Raw genomic sequence first — 21400 nt, 5'->3', positions numbered from 1 at the left:
GTGGCGCAAAAGATGGGAGGTGTGACAGTACTTAGGTAGGGCAAAAAGGGTGCCAGCAGCCGCATTCCGTGCCCTTTGAAGTCTCTTTGTGACCATTTTATTAACGCCTACTAACAACCCGTTGCAATAGTCCGGATGTGACAGAACCACTGATTGAATAATTACTTGACGGGGGGTGGCCTCGAAAAACCCCAGGATGGGTTTGAGTCCACGTAGGCGGCCAAAGCAGGTTCCTGCTACTTTTTTTGCATGGAGCTCGAAAGAGAGGGGTTGTCCATCAGGACCCCCAGATTCTTGACTTCCTCTTTCGGTTGAGGAGGAGGACCCAATGCCGCAGGCCACCACTGATGGTCCCATATATTCATGATTTTTTTTTCTTTGTGCACCATTCGTTCAGCTCGGAACATTTACAACTATTTGACCTTAAATCATCCCGCTTTGCCTCCGCTTACCTTTGAGTTCTGTTTACCTCTGAGTTCCTGACCTGACCAAGGGGAGGTTGTCACGTGGCCCAAGGGGACATTGTTGTGTTCACTAAGTTAGCATGAGCTCTGCAGACAGTACAGAGCTTTGCTCATATTACTACACGGTTTTATTTTTGCAAAGACTTTGTTTGTACTTTTCACATGAGAACTGTCTGCTGTGTGCATTCTCTGCTAGTTCCTGGGATTTAGTCTGAAAATTGTGAGCAAGGTTGATAAACAGGGCCCCTTCACCAAGACAAAACATACCAATGCAGGTGTTGTTTGGAAATTGTACTTTGGTATTATTGGGATACATGCATAGGGGGCACATACTTGGAGAGGGACCTTTCCAGGGAGAAGAGCGAGACAGCACCTATGATGTAGAACTACCATCTATAGTCTGAAGTATGGGGTTTGCAGACAAAACCCTGAGATCTTCTAATATATAATAATGCTGCTTCTTAGCAAGGGGAGGGAGGTTAGGCTCTATTTTCTGTTGATGATGACATCTCCCTTCATGATTTATGGACTAGCTGCTATGCTGACTCTATTTGTATTATGCATTTTCCTGCTTGTTTTGGCATGTGTACTGCATGTTAGAGCACATTAGTTAAAATAAATATTTTCAACAGTTTGTGTCTCTGTCAGCTCTTATTGTCGACAGGTACAAGAGTGCGAGCGAAAGGGTGTGTCTTGCAACCGCAAGTCCTGAGAGATTCGGGAGTGTTGTGTTCTGTGGTGTCTAATCACTTGTTTCTCTGTGAGTGAGTAGGATGGCAAGTGAGATACTATGGATAGTCGGTCCTGGGCTCATGGGTACTAAGGTGGTAGGATGACTCAGTTCCTAGGCACTAAGGTCTCATAATCCTATGCATAGCTCTGTTCTTGGGCAGAATCCCTGCAACAGTGGCACACAGCAGCAGGTAATCATCCCAGGCCAGCCACTATTCAGGAAGGGTGTGCAATCCCTTCCAATGGCAGTAATCCTCCTTGTGCACGACAGATTCCTCTGGCTGTGTGCACCACGCAGTTCCAGGATGTCTGATCCCACATCCCCACAAGTGTATCTCTGCCTTGCTGAATTATGGCACGAGTATTATACCGTAGTGTGCCTTTGACGTAGGAGGTGGTTCAGAGGGTTTCCTTTGAAACTCACATGACTCCCTTAAATTTCAGTCCTGTCTGCCGAGAGGCTATGGAATGCCGATCTTAATCTTTAGTACGGCCATGATCCGGCTTCCCAGAGGCCAAGTGTCAAAACCTCTCCCTCCAAGTCTATCCAGCCAGGCCCACAAATGGCAGAGGCCCGTCATTACAATTGCATGTCCAGTGTTTATAGCTGTTGCTGGGGAATGTACAGATGTGCTCCCCAGCTTCCAGCATGGACTGGAGTCAAACTAAAAGTCACACAAAGAGATTTAGAGCAGAGAAATGCCCACTTTCTAGAAGTGGCATTTCTAAGCTATTAGTGACAAAGCCACCTTTACCACAGAAGAGGGTTTGTCTTTGTGAATCCAATGATAGGAAACATTATGAGGCTGCTTCACTGCAAGCCATTATTGTAGCCTGAAGTAATTTCAACCATTCCCCCATGTTAATCTATGGGAAGAGTAAACCTTATAGTTAGAGAAAGCGCTACCTGGACACGGAATACACATTTGTACTGTCCTGCCTTTCACGTACCACTTGCTTCACCCCACAAGACTTACTTTAGGGGTGCTTTAGGGGTAGTGAAAGGTCCCCTCAGGCATGGCCAGAGGTTTAGAAAGGCCAACCTGAGCATACGTGCACGCACACAAGCTTGCAATGGCATGCTTGGGGCGTGTTTAAAAACATAATAGGTGCAAGTGCAAACACAGAGGACAGCAATGGGAGTCTTGAGACATATTTAAAAACATCCAGTAAGCACCACTTACTAACGTGTAGGATGGGCGGGCACGCACTTTCACACTACATTTACAGTGGGAAAGTGCCCAGAGTCCTGGGGCCACTAAAAAAGAATCCGCAAAACCCAGGAGGAAAAAGCAAAACATTTAGTGAAACACTACCTTGAGTATCAGGTCTAACACTAGGGACTTGTATATAGTTTGAATTCCCCTTGCCTTATTATATTCTAGGGACTTACAGGGGTCTGTCATTGCCAATTGTAATTATACCCAATTACCATATACCTTTTCAATCAGAGCACTGGCCTGGGCCCAGTTAGCAGAGCCCAGGGCACAGGGCACAGTTATAGTCCGTTACCACCAGTATCAGTCAAAAATGGGGGTGATCAGGGCAAAAAAGGATGACTTTTTCATGCTACTGCACTCTACTCCATGCGAGGGTGCAAGTTATAGTTACTTTAGGGGATGAGTGGTTTTGTTAGTTTAAAACAGTACGTTATACCGGACATTTTCAGCCTTTGTGTTTCAGTGAATATATTACCTACTGGCGATGGCCAGTAGGTAGGTATAGTTAGGACTTAGTTTCCATAGGAAAGGCTTTATTTGTTTTGCCAATACCTTTGGCGTCGTTTGACAAATCTTCAAGACATTTTAAAAACTAGTTTGCCACTCACTTCAGCTGCTTCACCTCTCCGGGGCAAATCAAGTTAAATTACTGCACTAGGGCCTGCCTCCTCCACGGGGCAAAACATATCAGATTAATGCGGGGGCCCACACAGCCCTCCTGTAACCCGGGGACTGCCACCTCCTCAGGGCTGAAATTAATTATCGCTGCACGGCCCCCCACGTGGTGCTATTTATGGCCTTGGGGACCACCACTTCTGCTTCCTCCCTAGGTACCCACCCTCAGGATGTAACTATTTGCTTTTTCTTGGTGGGATCTGATAGATCTCACCAAGCAACAGGAAACTTAACTCTGCTTTCTGCAAGTCAGAGCTGTCAAACAGCTCCAAGCTGCAGAGAGCAGAGTTTTCATCTGTTTTCCTAAATGCAGACATTTTTTGCAGGGAAACAGAGGAAAACACTGCTCCCGTAAGCATGGAGGGGCACGAGTTATAGTATTCTTAGGGCACGAGTTATAGTATCTTGATATCACTCTAAATATGACAGGTGAATTTCTATGGTTTTGTGTGTGTAAATTTTGAACCTGACTATAACGTCCCCACAACCTTTTATTCTATTTATGTGCTAAAACAGTTGTTGGTTTTTTGATTTTACATTATTTTCATACCGAGGAATATTTGCACATAAAATATTGTATTGTGTGATGTCAATTGTAAATGACAACACCAAGCACTAAAAGCAAATGTAACTGATTCTTCCAACTTTCATATGTGAAAAGTTATCTTGTTGATGTTTCTTCCTTCCCCAGCTGATGGCAAGCGCTTGGCTTCTGTTGGGATAGATGACAATCACACCATTGTTCTCTGGGACTGGAAGAAAGGAGAGAAGCTCTCTGCTGTCAGGTAAAAGATGACCTATATATGAGATTGTATCAGTTTCAAAGTGGTACAAGAGTTAAATATTATGAACACTTGCACATGATGCATTTGCAGATTCACAAAGTTTCTGAATATTTGATGTGTGAGATATGATTTTATGTATACTTCAAACTGAACATTCCTCACCTTGTGACTTCTCTGGTGCTTGTTTAGATATGGAAAACTTTCTGCAATCGCTCTTGAATGCAGGCAGATGGTGCCATTGGCCTTCGCATAATTCTGTCCCACCTGTGGGTAATAGGACATGGAGCATCATATAGGTGACCCTGTGTTCTGATGTTAGTTCCTTATTTTATTACACCCCATTCAATGAGGATCAATAGCTCCACTCCTACCTTTTCAGGTTCATGAAAGTACTTGCAAGCAGATGTCGGTTACAGGCCTGCATGATTTTTGCCTCTGCTATTTTGGCACTAAACAGGACCCCTAGTTCTATAATAATGCTCCTTTATGTACTTGAAGGCCTGGTCATCAAGGCTCAGGAAGCCAAACTCTACTTTGTAGAACACAAGAAGTGAGGCAGGCATGTTCAAAGTTGCATGCCTATTCCTGATTCCCATTCCCACTTGCTTTCTTTAAGTAAGTACTAGACAAAGTAAATATGCAAGTCCAAACGTATTCACAAGAAGTCACAGTGAGACTCCGCCTCCGTGACAATTCACATTCTCAGGATAAGGCCCACAGTTGGAGCTCAAAGGGGCTGATTCCGGCATCAAAATCTGATTTGGATCCAATTCTCATTCTGGAGCTGATGCTCTCTGAATATCCGAGCCCACTATCAACTCTGCGGAAGTTTGTGGGCATGCTGCCTCTTTGCAAAATTATCCCGGGTCCCAGGGGAGCGCTTTCAGATCTGCGCAGATTTGAAATGGTGACCAGTTTATCTTCTGGCAGTGGTTTCTTTCCCCACTGTAGATCACCCCATTCAGCCTCTACCTGTACCACTTCCGACTGTTAGGCTTTGGCCTCCTTGCCGGTTAGTTCTAAATTGGCACCGGTTCCATCATCTTTAGCTCCACTTCCCACTCCACAGAATCGGAGCTGACATCAGTAAATCGGGCTCCAAGGCACACCAAGAAATAACCAATGCACAGCCTCCCTTTGAGAATGACTATCCTCCAGTTCACCTGCCTTAATAGCAGTATTTCAGGAAGATGGAGACCGTCTTCAGATCTTGCCACAATATTGTTTAAGGACTGGAACTTGCTCCTTATAAAAAGGATCTTTACATAAAGATAATGTTGCTGAGGAGGCAGATAATTTGCTTCTTCCTCTTTTACTGATGCTGCCCTATATCTTTACCTCCAAAATGCCAGTGGTCTAGACATATTGTCTGTAACTCAATTAAAAATATGCGTTTGTGGTCCCAACTGAAAAAAGTGTGATGGTGATGCATTAAGCTGCAGATGCGCTGGTTGCCTACTGTGGTGATTAAAGCCAGTCTTTTAAGAAAGATTGTGCATATTTGAAGCCTTTGCTTCCATTCTACAATGCCCCAACTGAGTCCCTCATAAGAGTCTGGTCCAGACCTCGCTCGCCGCCACCAGTATGTTTCCCCTTTGATTGGTTGCATAGGCCTTTGCTGTTGTAACCTTGTGAAGCAGCTTCGAACTCTTATTGTTTAGGTGTTTACAGTAGTAATTTCAATACAAAAGCATTCCCAACTGCACTACTGGACAAGAAAGTAGAAGAACATTAATTCCAAGTGCAAGAAAATATTTTCTTCAGCTAGCCTGGTGCACCAATCCTTTAAAACTGTGTGTCTCCTTGGTTACTATACCCAGGCCCTGTCCGACTGGAGGACTTCTGGAACACCTTTTCCCTAGCTGTTCAAGACAGCCAGGACATGGTGAGACACTCTTGATCTGGACCGTGTGCCTAGGCTGTCGGCACTAGTGCCATAATTCGATGTCATGGTTGGATATATGCAACCAGGCTTTCTGGAGACGTCCTAGATTCTCTGTGCCTAGATCTTTTGAAGTGTGCAGGCTGCTGTGTGAAAAGGTGGATTCCACGCTACAGTGCATCAAGGACAGTAGAGCTGCGGTTCATTCTATGGGGCTGCTCTCCTCCACTTGCCAGTTCTACCAAAAATTATGAAAATTCTGTGGTTACTTGAGGAGCTGCGCCTACCAACAGAAGCATCATTTTCAGTCTGTACAACAGCCAGCCCAATGATTTTGTGTCTTTAAGGGCAGAGGACGTGTTAGGGGCTGAGGTTACCCACAAGTATGCTTATTTTCCTCCTTTCTACCTGTCGCTGTCAGGTTGCTTAAGCAACCTGATAGCGACAGGCCTTAAACTGCCATCTGAGACCTTCCGGCTGGTGTGCAATTACGTCTGGTTAGTAGGATGCATCGTATTGTTCTAATTGGATGCACCCTTCCATTGTGAACTTTGCTACCCCAGCCTACCCACAACATGCCGCAGATCATGCTGTTATACTTTCCAGTGAGATTCAGATGTTGCTGGACAAGGGCACACTCAAGGTGGTGCCTAATTTGGGGAGGGGTATGGGGTGTTATTCCCTTCTGGTCCCAGGCAAGTACAGGCGACTGAGGATGGTCTTGTACCTCAGACTCTTGGTTGCATTCCTCAGGAATGAGAAGTTCATAATGTTGATACTGTCCCATGTCCAGGTTTAAATGATGTTCTTGTACTTGCAGGACCCCTACTTCCATGTGCTGACCCTTCAGTCCCATTGACATTACCTCAATTTTGTGGTAGGGGTAGAGCTTTTTCAATACATTGTTCTGAACTTTACTTCCCCACACCCGCCCAGCGTTTGCAAAGATCCTGGTCGTGATCACTGCCCATTTTTATTGATCATGGATACATGTAGTCTTTTATCTTGATTACTGGATACTGAAGGAAAGCTTTCCTCTGCTTAGCTGTAACCAAAATGGGTGATCTTTTCTTTGCTTCTCACCCTATGGTTATCAATCAAAAAATTGAAATCCCATCATCAGCACTTGCAGAGGATTCTGTTCATGGAAGTCAACCTGGACACTGTGATGTTAAAGGCTCCGGAACATGATCATGATATTTCAGGAGTGGGCATTAGTTCTAGTATCACTAATTCTGAGGCTTTTTGGGATTGGTGCCTTGTGTATTCCGCTAGTGCCAAATGCTGATTGGCACGTGGCCCGTTCTTTGTAACTTTTGCCTTCAATGGGCTTAACAACTGGTGTGCCTCTTGGCTCCGGATTTTTGACAATGCTGCACAGGATCGGCAGTGGTGAATGGTGGATGTCCACCTGTGGCAGGCTACTTTATTTCCTACCAAGAGCTCACAGGAGTGATGAACAAACCCCTTTGCTCTAGGGATCAACTAGGGATGTGAAGATGTGGCCACCAATGGAACAGTGTCATCACATCAGCATTTTGGAGTTGAGAACAATCCATCTGGCCTTTAAGGCAACTGCCCTCCATCAGGAGCAGGTAAGTCCATGTCCTGACAGACAACTTGACTGCTATTTGTTACTGGAAGCAGGGTGGTGTAGCATCCAATGCTCTCTGTCTGCAGGCTCTCAGACTGCTGAGATGGTTGGAACCTCATGAGATTTCCCTGATGGTCAGTCACCTTGCCGGTTCCCACAGCGTCAGGGCAGGCAAACTCAACAGGCATCATCTAGCCGATCTTGAGTGGCATCTGTATTCAGAAATGGCAGATGACATTTTCGACCAGTGTAGCCTGCCCATGGAAGATTTTTGTTGCTAGCTCTGAGAACGCTCATTGCGCAACCTTTTCACCTATAGTGTTTCCAACTTGAAGATTCATATGGGAAGCAATGCTTTGTGAATGAGGCCCAGAACTCCTTTACATGTTTACCCATCTACCCATGATTTCACGGTCCCTGAAGTATGTCATACGTGGCCAGGCTTATCTCATTCTGAAAGCCCTGGCTTGGGGTCTGAGGATCTGCTACTTTGAACTTGTGAAAATCAGAATATGCCCCCTGCTTCGACTTCTTCTATTGGAGGAACTGCTGAAGTAGCAGCAGGTCATATTCCTGCAACCAAACTTCCATAATTTACACCTTCATGTATTGCAATTGAGTAGCGTCAACTGAGAAGTTTGGATCTTCCATTGAAGGTAGTATGGCATCCGGAAACTGACTCAGATCCAGTGTCGTCCGACCTGCAGCATTACTTCTCGAGATCAGCTCCTTCAGAGCGGCGCCCCTGCCCCCCTCCTCCCCATGACATTGGACGAAACTTTGGTATTCCTCTCCACCTTCCACAGCGACTCAATTCCCGCCTCTCCCGATTCCAACGCACCTACACGTCCCACCCAGGCGTATCATACTCTGCATAGAGGTCCGAGCACTTCTGGTTGGCTACACCGCCTACTCACAGACCAAATCTACAGGGGTCGCTTCACATCGGGACCCCTTATGAGCTAACCCAGCAAGGACGTTCTCACTGGCCCTCGCCTTCGCCATCCAGCCCTGAAGAAGTGACAGGATAGTTCCCTCATGTGACGAAACACGTGTTGGCTGGTTATTTTTCGTTTTCACATCATTAAATTCATTTGAATTACATTCTGGTGTCGACCATCGATATTGGCATAATACTAGACTTTTCAACCGCTGTTTTATCCTACATTACGTGTGCCCGGGACAGTGTTCTTAGCATGTCATTTTGTCTGCTCTCTGTTTGTGTTCAGTTATTCTTGCCATTTCTCTAAATTTGTTACTTGGTTTGAGGGGGTCCGTCTACAGGTTAATCTGTACGATGGACCAAAAAAAAATGGAGTGGTCCTCCTCACCAAAGGGACAGGACACAATAATGACACTAAGTTAAAGTAACTTCCCTTTGGGATTCACTTAATAGCATACCAGTATACACAAGTCTCACTCACTCTTAACAAACTATAGCAATCGCCAAGGAACAGTATATAAATGTTTTATTAACTGAATTGATAAAAATAGTATTTAGTGTAAAAAGCATTCAATGTAGGCATAAAATCACAAATCGACATTCATATAATAGCTACAGTCCCATATTGTTTAAATATAAAAAAGAGGAAAAGCCTCCTTGCTGTAAGGTACATTAAACAAGTAAATGTTTCACAGTTGTCCAATTTAATCAGCATTAGCATTTAAAAAGCATATTATATGCATCCAACCATATAAAATGACATCTCATGAAAATTATAACAAAATAATAAAAACAATTTAATAACACATGACCAAAAGCAACGCGTTTCGGGTGTAATTTCAGGTTCAAACCCCCTTCTTCAGGCTTTCATAAAAATTGTCTCTGGAAATCCTAACATCAGAGCTATCCACACGTGGATTCGATAACAACAGGAATTCCACCTCTATCGCCTCCTTTATGAACATATGGACGTTCAGACGTAACTTAAAATTTCTCATTGAACACCTCTCATACATCATGGTATCAACAGAATCCTGATAAGGTACCCTTTTAAAATCACTATTCAATTTTCAGCCAGACATGGGTCAGAAAATGAAGCCCTAGATATAATCTCAATTTAGCTCGATTTGGAGCTGAGAAATATTTCTGTTAACTAGATGCCAGCGGCATTTTCAACCTTTCAATCTTGATAGTTGATATCAGGATATTAAAATCTCCGAAAAAATCAGGCCACAGCTTCACCCACTGTCCAAATGTGTTAATAATCTGTACAATGCACTTCCGTTTGTTATTTCATTTGCCAAGCAAGGTTTACCTGTATGGACTGTACAAGGCTACTTATCTCTTTTGGCCCTTTTCTTTTGCTTGATCAGCCCTCTTTGATTTTTTGAAAAAGGGTTATCACATGTTTCTCCTGCTCCTTTCACAGTGGGATCTGAATTTGGTCCTTGTTTTTCTGATTTCTTCTCCCTTAATACCTCTGCCAGTGGCGGAACAAACCTTAAGGGGGCCCCCCTGCAGGGTACGTGAAGGGGCTCCCTCAGGACTCAATCTAGAGCTTCCCAGCAGACGTGCGGTGCTGACGGGCCCCCTGGAGGGTGAGGGGCCCCCGCACCGCAGGGGCCGCAGGGGCATGTGTTACGCCCCTGGCCTCTGCACAGGTGTACCTTAAGGCTCTTGACTCCGAAAACTGTAAATTCCAATTTCTTCTTAGTGCCTTATTTCCTGAGTAATTGGTGCTTTGGACATGTGCATCCTTTCTTTTGAAATGGGGTTTGTCTTTTCATGTGGTGCAGTCTATCACACTTCCCATGTTCTTCTCTTCACTGCATCCCTCTGAGGAGGAGGAGAGATTGCAACAGTTAGATCCTACCCAGCATTTGTTTTTAAATGTATAGGATTGAGGAGTTACTGGGTGATGATTCAGTTTTTTCGTGATTCTCCAGTGAGAAGAAAGGAAAAGTGTCCCAAATGCAGACCATTTGGATCTGGATTGTCCATTGCATTAAGCTGAATTACTCCTTGGCCACAAAGAATCCTTCGAAAGGGCCTTTGGGCTTTTGGGCTTTTTCCACCAGGGTGAAGGCTGCTACTGTTACTGTGGTGGATATTTGCTAAGCCTCCAAGTGGGCATTTATCCATACTTATGTCCCGCACTACTGTATCAGCTCTGAGGTCTGCAGGGATGTCATTGTGCCTGTTTGGTCCTGCAGGACTTCCTGATGCAAAGTTTGAGTAATTTGTGGCGTGAAGATCTGTCAGTCTCAAGTTACTTACCTGCAGTACCTTTTATACACACAAGAGGCATGTGAACTCGCATAGAAGCTCCCCCCGTTTGGCCCCGCACAGAAACGGTAGCCATGGGGAGAAAGCTCACATGCCTCTTGTGTGTATAAAAGGTCAGAGACCGATCAGAGCAGCAGACGAGGAGAAAGAAGCTCCTGGTCACAGGAACTGCACATGGATTGCTCTTGTGAAAGTGAAGGGTGCACTTTGATTCCTTCACTTTCACGAGCGCAATTCCTGTGCAGTTCCTGTGACCAGGAGCTTCTTTCTCCTCGTCTGCTGCTCTGATCGATCTCTGACCTTTTATACACACAAGAGGCATGTGAACTCGCATAGAAGCTCCCCCCGTTTGGCCCCGCACAGAAACGGTAGCCATGGGGAGAAAGAACACCTGCCCAGCCTCGACAAAGCTCCCGATTGTTTTTGGGCTGATGAATGTTTTACTGAATTTGAGCATCAACTCGGGCACCTGCTTTATTTATATCTGTAAGGGCTTCCTGTTGAGGTTTAATTTTTGTGACCGGAGCATCGTGCCAGAATGAACCCTGCCCTTCATATTTATCCAAGAAGACACCATCATTTTGTGCGATACCTCTACTCAACTGGAGTACTTTCTACTGGCTAATAAGTAAGTGCTACCTCGTTTGGTAAATGTATTGTGCTTTTCCTACACTACAGCTGCATAAAGTGCCAGAATAGTTGTCTCCAGTGACCATGTGTGTGTTACTATGCCATCGCGCCGAAGGGCGCAGGGGTCCCTTGAGTGAGCTGGCCAAAAAAATAAAGCCCGCTTTCGAATTTGCGAATTTTGGGCAATTTGCGAAATTGCCGAAAATCCGCAAATATCGCGAGCGTAACGGATTTTCGGCTGATGCTTATTGGTGGTAACGGAAGGGGTTTCCAGATACGTCAGCCATATCCCAGCCAACGTCCCGCACAGACTACCCAAGCTGTGCGAGTACATGGACCCGGTGTATTCTGATCTCGGATTGGAGGCCGGAAGTAGTCGACCACGCTGCCCCCAGCAGCTGCTGCCTCCAAGCAATGCTAGGCTGATTCTGCAGGACCACACTACTCCAGTTGGTGGGAGAATTCGTCATCATCTCCCCCACTGGAGATCCATAACATCGAACACATGGGTCTTGCAGATAATCCAGGAGGGTTATTCCCTATCTTTTCTTTCTTTTGCTCCTCCTATTCTGCCAAATTAGGAACGGCTGACGGAGGATCATTTAAAGTTGCTCCAAGAGGAAGTAACAGCTCTCTTGTTCAAAGAAGCTATAAAAAGGGTCCCGTTTCAGAAGTAGGCAGTGGCTGTTATTCCCGCTATTTTCTGATTCCCAAGAAGAACAAGGGGCTACAGCCCATTTTAGATTTTCAGACCATCAATCTCTTCCTCAAAAAGGAGAAATTCAAAATGCTCACTTTAGCTCAGGTCTTGTCTGACCTAAACCAAGAAGACTGGAAGGTGCCATTGGACCTGTAGAACGGGAATTTTCATACTCCCATCCTGCTGGGCCATAGGCGTTACCTGTGGTTCAAGGTAGGCCGCAAGCATTTTGAGTTTACTGTGCTCCCCTTCAGCCTTACTGGTGCCCCTTGGGTGTTCACCAAGGTGATGGCGGTGGTTGCAACTCATCTGTGCAGGATAGGTATGGCAGTCTTCCCCTACCTCGACGGCTGGCTGTTGAAGGCGTCCTCACCCCAGGTTGTGTCTTCCACCTTCAGACTATGGCAAACCTTCTGCATTCGCTGAGGTTCTCTATAAATATGCCTAAGTCACACCTGAGTCCTTCTCAGACGCTCCTTTCATTGGAGCTGTTCTGGACAGAGTGCAGTTTCGGGCTTCTCCTCCCAAGCAGCGAGTCCAGTATATTCAGGCTATGATTCTGATATTTCAACCTCTATCCTTGATTTCGGTGAGACTGACTCTGAGGCTGTTGGGCCTCACAGCCTCTTGCATCCTGTTGGTAAGACATGCCAGATGGTGTATAGGGGCTCTGCAGTTAGGCTTGAAGTCTCAATGGGAACAGTATCGGAACCATCTCACCGACGTGGTTCAGGTCTCGGAAGGAACTCCAAAAGATCTGCAGTGGTGGTTAACGAACTGTGATTGGGTCAACAGCAGACCCCTCTCCCTTCTCCAACCAGATCTTACAGTCGTGCCAGATGCATCACTTCTGGGATGGGGCAGTCACCTGGGAGAGGTGAATATCAGGGGACACTGGTCTCTGGCAGAGGTAGGGCCTCACATGAATGTATAGGAGCTCCAAGCAATTTGGTTGGCATTGGAGGTATTCCTTCCCTCTGTCAAGGGAAAGTTAGTGCAGATGTTCACAGGCAACACCACCACCATGTGGTACTGCAACAAGCAGGGCGGGTCGTGAACGCTTTGTTGAGAGGCCTTGCGTCTCTGGACATGGCTGGAACAGCAGGGCATAACCCTGGTGGTTCAACAACTAGCAGATTCTCTGAATGCCAGGACGGGTGAACTCAGCCGTCGATGCCTAGCAGATCACGAGTGGTATCTCCAGTCAGAGGTGGCGCATGGTCTATTTCAGCAGTGGGGAAAACCTTGGTTGGATATGTTTACCTCCAAAGAGAACACTCAATGTCAGCGGTACTGCGCGCTGGATTTTCCAAGGTGGCTATTAATCTGCTACGCTTTTCGGCGTGAGTGGAACTCAGGCATACTGTATGCTTTTCCACCCATACCACTCCTGCCCAGGGTTCAGAAGAAGATCAGGGGCAACCGGGCCACAGTCATTCTTGTGGCTCTGAACTGGGGAGGAGTGTCTGGTATCCAGAACTTCTGAGAATGTGTATCGATCCTTCGATCAGGCTGCCCCTTCGGGAGGATCTTCTGTCAAAGCAGCAGAGGAGAGTTCTCCACCCGAACCTGCTAACTCTTCACCTCCATGCACGGAGATTGAGCTGCGAAAGTTGATAGCCTTTGACCTTCCTCCTGAAGTCTGTAACGTTATTCTGGTGGCCAGGTGGCCCTCCACTAAGACGGTATACGCCTGCCATTGGCAGAGATTTGTATTATACCGTACAGAAAGGTCCATTGACCCTCTTTCTGCTTCTCCTTCTATTGTCCTTTTATTAATTCCAACCCCTGTCCAGCAGGGTCACCTTTCTGCTCTGTGTGCTTCTTGGGGGGAGGCAGGGTAGCGTTCCAGCTCCTGGACGCCTCCCGCCCTCCCTCACTACATAAGGAGTCCTGGTGATACTTCATTTAGATTACTTGTTTTCCCCTGAGGCGGAAGCCGGGGGCATTTCTCTTGCTAATCTGCTTAAAACCTATCTTGTGTGAGAGTGTGTGAATTTAAAGCTTTTAACTGTTTGTGTGGTGATTTTACGACCTCTTACAGTCACGCTGACCGGCATTTTTTAAAAAGTGTACATATCTTAATTGTTATTTTTTAATTATCGGGCACTGACCGCCTGCATGTTTTGACGAGATCTAGTCGTCACAGGGGTCCCGATCTTCAGTCCTTTACCGGTGCAGCCGAGCACAGCGCTCTCGCCGGCTGGGTAAAACGGAACCGCCATCTTGGGGGGAGGCAGGGTAGCGTTCCAGCTCCTGGACGCCTCCCACCCTCCTCCCACCCCCAGCTAGATATGGATATAAGGAAGGGGCTTTCCCGTCCGCGCAGCGGGCGGGCGCAGCGGGCGCACCTAAGGCAAGCCCGTCTGCGCCCGTCCGCGCCGGACCCGCGCCCAGCGCCAGAACCCCTGCTCCACTTGCCTCAAAAATTCGCTGGTCCTCAGAGCAACTGCTTCACCTCCGTCATGCTACTTGCGTCCCCTTCACCTGCTGTAATACTTCTAACCTAGAAATACTGCTTATTCCTGCCCTCATTGCAACTTTTCTCTTCCTATGGTACCTAAAGCACCGCTACTTTCCTCAATTATCAATGATCTGCTACCCACCATCTTAAAGGCCGCATTAGTCAATTGCAGATCGCTTCCAGCCCACGCCCTTGACATCTGGCTATCTCTTGTCACCCACAATTGGGATTTACTGTTTCTTACTGAAACTTGGATAAAAGACTCCTCCAAACCGGACATCACTCTAGCTACTCCCCCTGGTTATTGTTTCACTGGCATCAATCAAGACAATTCTAAGACCGGAGGGGGTCTTGCGATTATTGCTAAATCCCATCTCAAATTTAACCTCACGAAAATCCCCAATTTGGGCCTCATTGAAGCCGCTCACTTTACAATAATGGACCCCGCTGGTACCATCTGCGCAGGCATACTAGTCTATAACCCCCCTGCTGTTACCTCTTCCTCCCTTACTACTTTGATTCATTCTATTGCTGATTTCTCGCTCAAACACCCCCATTTTACTGTATTAGGAGACTTTAATATTCACATCGATAATCCTTCCTGTACACTAGCATCCTCTCTGTTAGAAACCTTACAAGGACTCACCCTGCCCCAATTAGTGACAGGCCCAACCCATATAGCAGGCCATACACTTGACCTCATTTTTTCTAATCTTCCTTCCCTCTCCACCCTCCCCCCCACTCCTTTGACTTGGACCGATCACTTCCTTATTCCTTTTTCTTTCACGGCCCCCACCCCTCCTCTCCCTATCCCCCTCAATCGAGTTAAAGGACGTAAATGGACCAAAGTTACTTGTGACTCCTTGGAAGCTCATTTTCATTTTCACCTTAATCAGCAAAATGACCTCAATTCAGAAACCTTGAGACTTAATTAGTCTCTCTCCGATGCACTTGACTTGGTTTCCCCTCTGGCTCCTGTCGCTTCCTCCAGATCCCGCCCCTCTGCCCCTTGGTTTTCCCCTCTGCTACGTGAGGAAAAGAGCAAGTGTAAGCGGCTGGAACGCAAATGGAGACTCAACTATGATCCTTTAGCCAAATTGGCTTACAAATCTGCCCTGAATAAATTCCACAAACTTAAACGCTCCTCAATGAGAGCTTACTTTTCCAATCTTATTCAGCAGGCGCAGAATTCCTCTAAAACTCTTTTTTCCATTGTGAAAGACTTCGTACACCCCCCTGCTTCGAAATCCCTTTGTACTCCCACTCAAGATCTTTGCAATGGATTGTCTGATTTCTTTCAAGAGAAGATACTTAAACTCTCCTCCTCCTTTGCAGCGACGACTCCTGATGATTGCCCCTGTCCCCCCTCTTGTTCTCTTAACTCTTTTAGCGAGCTAACTCCAGACCTTGCGTTAACCTTGCTACGCAATGTTAAGTCTGGTTCCCCTCTGGACCCTGTCCCGGCCAAAGTCATGAACATTCTTGCCCCTATTCTAGTGAACCCGTTTCTTTCCATCTGGAACGCCTCTCTGTCGCGTGGCCATTTCCCCTCAGTTTGGAAACAGGCCAGGCTTGTCCCCATACTGAAAAAACCCGGTGCTGACCCTCTACTGTTTAGCAACTATCGACCTATTTCGCTCTTGCCTAAACCTGCTAAGATTCTGGAGAAGGTGGTACAGAAACAAGTGGCACTGTACCTAGAGTCAAACCAGTTGCTTCACGACTCTCAGTCCGGCTTTAGGTCCGGCTATAGCACTGAGACTGCACTGCTTGAAGTCTCTGAAATCATCAGGGAATCAGTGGATAGGGGCGAGGAGGCCATGCTGGTCCTCCTCGACCTATCCGCTGCTTTTGATACTGTCTCCCATAAAATACTTACCACCCGCCTACAACAGCTAGGGGTCGGTGGGACAGTGCTGGCCTGGATCACTTCTTTCCTGGCTAGTCGCTCTCAAAGGGTTACGATGCACCCTTTTGAATCCGAGGACAAACCCCTCCTGTGCGGAGTGCCCCAGGGCTCTGCTTTGAGCCCTCTACTGTTTAATGCTTATGTGGCTCCTTTGGCCAAGGTAGTTGAGTCCTGGGGTGTCAGGGTGGTCTCCTATGCTGACGATACTCAGCTTATCTTTTCCTTTCGAGACCATTCTGACTCCCTCTTCTCCAACTTTAGAAACTGCCTTGGTAACATCTGCACCTGGATGGCAGCTAATCATCTTGCCCTTAACACCGATAAAACGGAGGTTCTTTTTTTCAGCAAGAAATCCCCCCCTCCTGCAATCCTTTGGTGGCCTACCATCCTGGATCCCCCTCCCACTCCTGTGCAGGCAGCTCGTAACCTTGGCTTCACTTTTGACAACTCCTTGTCTGGAAGTGCTCAAGTCAACAAAGTGGTAGGGTCCTGTTTCTCCAAATTACGTATGATCAGGAAAATCTTCCCCTTCCTCCCTCAATCTTCACGTAAAACTGTGGTTCAGGCTCTTATCACCACCCATCTAGACTATGCTAACAGTCTATATGCAGGTGCCACCCTCTACCTCATTGACCGCCTGCAAATAGTCCAAAACGCGGCGGCCCGGCTCATTGGTAACATCCCTGCCCGTTCTTCTGTCAGAGCCTACCGAGAAGAGCTTCACTGGCTCCCCATTTTACGACGCATTGACTTCAAAATTCTGACCCTGACATTTCGGGCTATCCATGGAATCGGCCCGCTATATCTGAGAAAGCGTCTCAAAATTTCTGTTTCAGTTAGACATCTCAGATCCAACAACCTTCGTCTGCTGATGGTTCCCAGATTCAAGCTTTCTCGGACTGGCGGCAGATCTTTCACCATCACTGCCGCCAAGCTCTGGAACAGCCTCCCCCTTGACCTCAGGTTCTGCAAATCCGAGCCAACCTTTCGTCGCAAACTTAAGACTTGGTTGTTCACTAAGCGGTAGGACCTGGCACGGTCAGACCCTCGCCTTTTCCCAGTCCCTCTGTGAGATATGATTCTGGTTTCTCTTCTTGGGGACAATCATGTAATCTTAGCGCCGGGACACCTCCGTCGGAGGTAGCTTTGCGCTCTATAAGCTTCATAAATAAATAAAATAAGAGGAGCGTCTCCACCGACTGGAACCAAAAAGAACGTTGTTGTTCTATCTTGACCGCAAAAAAGAGTTCCAGTTGATGACCAACTCTTTTGGGGTACGTGGGATCGAAGAAGGGAAAGGCAGTGCAGAAAAGGACCATCTTTCACTGGGTCATTCTTTGCATCACGATCTGTTATGCCTTGGTAAATATTCAGCCCCCTGAGGGATTAAGAGCCCATTCCACCAGGAGAAAGGCTGCGACTACGGCCTTGGCTCCAGGTGTCCCAGTCCAAGACATCTGTCGGGCAGCGACGTGGGCGTCTTTGCACACATTCGCAAAACATTGCTGCCTTGATGGTCAAGTGCACAGGGACAGTCATTTATCCCATTCAGTCCTGCTAGACTTCTTAGTTTAGGATGTGAGTTCGCAACCCACCGCCAGGATGGGCATGGCTCGTATATCTGATTCAAAGGTAAGTAATATGCAGCTAGAAGTCTCTATCAGATGAACAAGTTACTTACCTTCGGTAACACATTATCTGGTAGAGACTCTATCTAGCTGCAGATTCCCTTACAGCCCCGCCCATGCCTCCTCACTTTGTGGACTAATATTGTAGGATTAAAGTAGTTCCCCTTTTTAGGGCCCGAGTTTTGCACATGACTACATCAGTTACTTCGTGGCTCTGCGCTTCTGGCGTGGAAAAATGAAAAGTACTAATGTCCGAGTGCCTGGGTGGCACCTTTACACCGCACCATCATAACTGGCACTAACGAAGCCAACGACGTCATGCAGAGTGTAATGGAGCCACCCGACGTTGTGCGCAATGGGTATTGCACAGCAAAAGTTCCGGATCCAACCTGAAACTTGGGAAATTCAAAGGTAAGGAATCTGCAGCTAGATAGAGTTTCTGTCAGATAATGTGTTACCGAAGGTAAGTAACTTGTTCATCTGTTCTCCTTTTGCAACTGTTTCAGAATTTGAATGTCTTCAACCAGTAAAGAATGAATGCAGAGAATGATCTCTTTTGGAAAGGATGCCTTTGGGACCTAAACTAAATTAAAACATGCATTTCAATGTCCAGTTGAAGGACTTGCATCGTAGGTCGAGGTCGGCATGACCCATTCATATTTCCCCTATACCTCCTCCCCACCTTCAATGCACACGAGTTCTTTTTAGACTCACGGTATTACGTTTTATTTTATGGGAAAAGTCTGACTATCTTGCATCAGCCTACCTGGATCTACGTAGGATACCCTTGGTATAGCCATAGCCATTCTCCCATCCCCGGTGTTCTTCATGTATGTTTGCTAGTGTCAGCACCTTCCTAATATTTTAATATTCCCAATTTGGCAGCTGACTTCCCAGGCTATAACAATGTAGTAATCTCTGAATCCTAAATTGCTTCCTCTATTATGACTGCATGCTGTGTTAAATGTTTAATTTCAATGTACCTAGTAAAGCTTTACCCTTATACCTGATATTGGTAATTATGTTTACTAAAGCTTGGCAAAGTATTCTATGTACCCCTTACCTCTAGACGTTCGCATAACATAACCTCTGTTATCGTAGTCTGCTTCTTGATGACATTTTAATTTTCGTTTTCTTTTGCAAAATATTCTAGAGGTTTTTGAAGCTGAATGGTACATTTTTATCCCTTTTCAATCAAATGTAGTTTGTATTCTATAATTACTGACAATTCATGAATTATTATTCATAATGTTGTAGATAAACTTCCATCTCTTTAACTTCCTCTTCATTCTAATCCATCTTTCAGAGTATGTGTTGAGTCTATCTTTAAAGGTCTGGCCATCCTTTTTTTTACCTGATTTCAGTATGAAGTGATTGTTGTTTAAAAGGTTTCAGGACTTGTAGCCAATGATCCATTTGAATTACTGGATAAATATTAAACTCAACAATGCAATAAGATTATTTTTTTTAACTCTCTTTCAGAGGAAGCAAAGAGAAGATTTTTGTGGTCAAGATTAACCCCTATATGCCAGACAAACTCATCACAGCTGGGATAAAGCACATGAGATTCTGGCGACGAGCAGGTATGGAGGAAATTGTATTATGTTTTCGAAGCATCACACTTTTTGTATTTGCAGCCAACCCTGAAGCCCTTGTAAAAGTAAAATATGACAGTGTTTCATGTGGTGCTGTGTTGATGTATGGAATTCACATCGTAGGAAGGGTATGGAAAATTGACTCGCATGGAGACTACAAGCACGACCATTATGATAATATTTCCAAGAATAATTTGATGGCATCTTAAAGTTTATTTAGATAGTTTAATAAGCACCTACCTTACCAGGAGCCCGTGAAATTGATGTGGTCATAAGGCTGGTTTTACAGTCACAGGTCCAGAGCTCTTGGGATGCTCAGCCATGATAGGAGAAGGGCCATTTAAAAGGATATTTTTCCCAGCTTTTGTCAAAGATCATCAGGTTGAATTGTGCCCCTAAATCAAGTTTGCTTTTTTTCAGCCGTGCAATCTGAGCTGTATTTTCCTCCGTTCTGGTTCCTTTTGATTTTGAGCTTGCAATAATATCTTGTTTTCCTCCTTCTCAGGTTTTTGGTTTACACCTACTGCTGGTAAGCTTTTGCTGGCACTCATGGCAATGACTCTAATAAACTGCTGCAAAACATTGTGATAAATTGTATAAGCCCAGTCTGGTTTGGCATTGTTTAGTGTTTTAAGGACATCTGGCTATGCTGTAGGCCGGATAGAATCAGCGTTCTTGTGAAGTCCAATCCAAAATGTAATACATTCCTAAAAGTCATCAGTTGAAGGTATCTCTATTTGATTATCGCATTAATTTATGCAGAGAAAAATAGGTCTGTGTCAAAACAGATTTTTCACTTTTTGTGGTAATGTCTGGTTGGTTTGCTCTCAGGACATGAGACCAGTCTTACAGTTGAATGTGACTGTGTTCCTAATTTATTTCCTCCCACATCTAAAAGGATTTCCATTGCTGATCTTCCTAGCACAAATGATTCCCTTTCATCCAGAAGTAGGTGTAATGGCGCCTTTCAGGTGTGGTCTTATTTTTTTGGGTTGTTTCCCAGTTGTAGGTGTGTTTATTGTAGTGTCCTGCTGGGTACGTTCTAGTTCTTCACTATGTAACCCCACACTTTACCCCCACCCACCACTGGTGTCACAAGTCACGTGACCCAGTCAATAAAGAGGGCGGAGCGCAGATGCTCTGGGCCCATTAACTAGCCGACTATCCTGGTCTCCGTGTCTGATTACTAATACATAATGTCGGCCTAGTGCCCAACATTACAATGGCAACGAGTGCGGACCCTAGACACGCGTGCCCCAGCTAAAAGAAAATTCATGGAAAAAGGGAAGAGAATGCTGCCCGCGTGAGGGCACCCCCTACGACGATCGGCGCCGGTCGCCGAGAGGCCCGCGGGGCGTGTGCCATTCCCCGGGCCTATGCGCAGATGTCGAGGTGACCGGGAGCTTACCCCGCACCTCATGCGCCGCAACAACCTGCCCCATGCAAGGAGTGCGGTGGAGGAGAGAAAGTGCTGACCACGCGGAGCCCACACGCGGTGGCCGCAACCCGGCGACCCCACTGGAGAAACCGGACCGGCCAGAGCCCACCTGTACCGGCCGCAACTGAGCCCATGTGTAAGCGGACCGACCGGAGCCCACCTGCGTCGGCCGCAATGGCCCCAACTCTGAGGCGACCTCCGCGGAGCCCACCCGCGTGGAAGGTGAAGGCCCGTTTGGCCGAAGTTGAGCCCAAGCGCGAAAGTAGCAGGCCCAAGTTCCAGGAGGCCAACGGAACCCACCCGCAACGGCCAGGGCCCGAGTGAAGCTGCCAGGGTTACAAAGGAAAAACAGCGTGCCATTTGCGGGAGATCGACCCCCCTGCGGGGCCGTGGAAAGGGAAGGCCTAATGCGAGGGGCAGGGAGATCAGAACGGAATCCCTGGCCTTCATCCTGC

The 21400-nt window shown here is 46.4% G+C and overlaps 1 protein-coding gene across 1 annotated transcript in view; it reads left to right on the top strand.

Annotated features, from left to right (window-relative positions):
• Positions 1 to 21400, top strand: part of EML5 (EMAP like 5) — a 1453541-nt gene that overhangs the window by 828588 nt on the left and 603553 nt on the right. Inside the window, exons 16-17 of the mRNA XM_086936634.1 lie at positions 3783 to 3876; positions 19395 to 19495. Of these exons, the coding sequence (XP_086792760.1) occupies positions 3783 to 3876; positions 19395 to 19495 (195 nt within the window). The remainder of the gene's footprint in view (positions 1 to 3782; positions 3877 to 19394; positions 19496 to 21400) is intronic.

Source organism: Lissotriton vulgaris, chromosome 9 (genome assembly GCF_964263255.1).
Source record: "Lissotriton vulgaris chromosome 9, aLisVul1.2, whole genome shotgun sequence".
Taxonomy (NCBI): domain Eukaryota; kingdom Metazoa; phylum Chordata; class Amphibia; order Caudata; family Salamandridae; genus Lissotriton; species Lissotriton vulgaris.
This window is presented reverse-complemented; position numbering and strand designations above follow the sequence as displayed.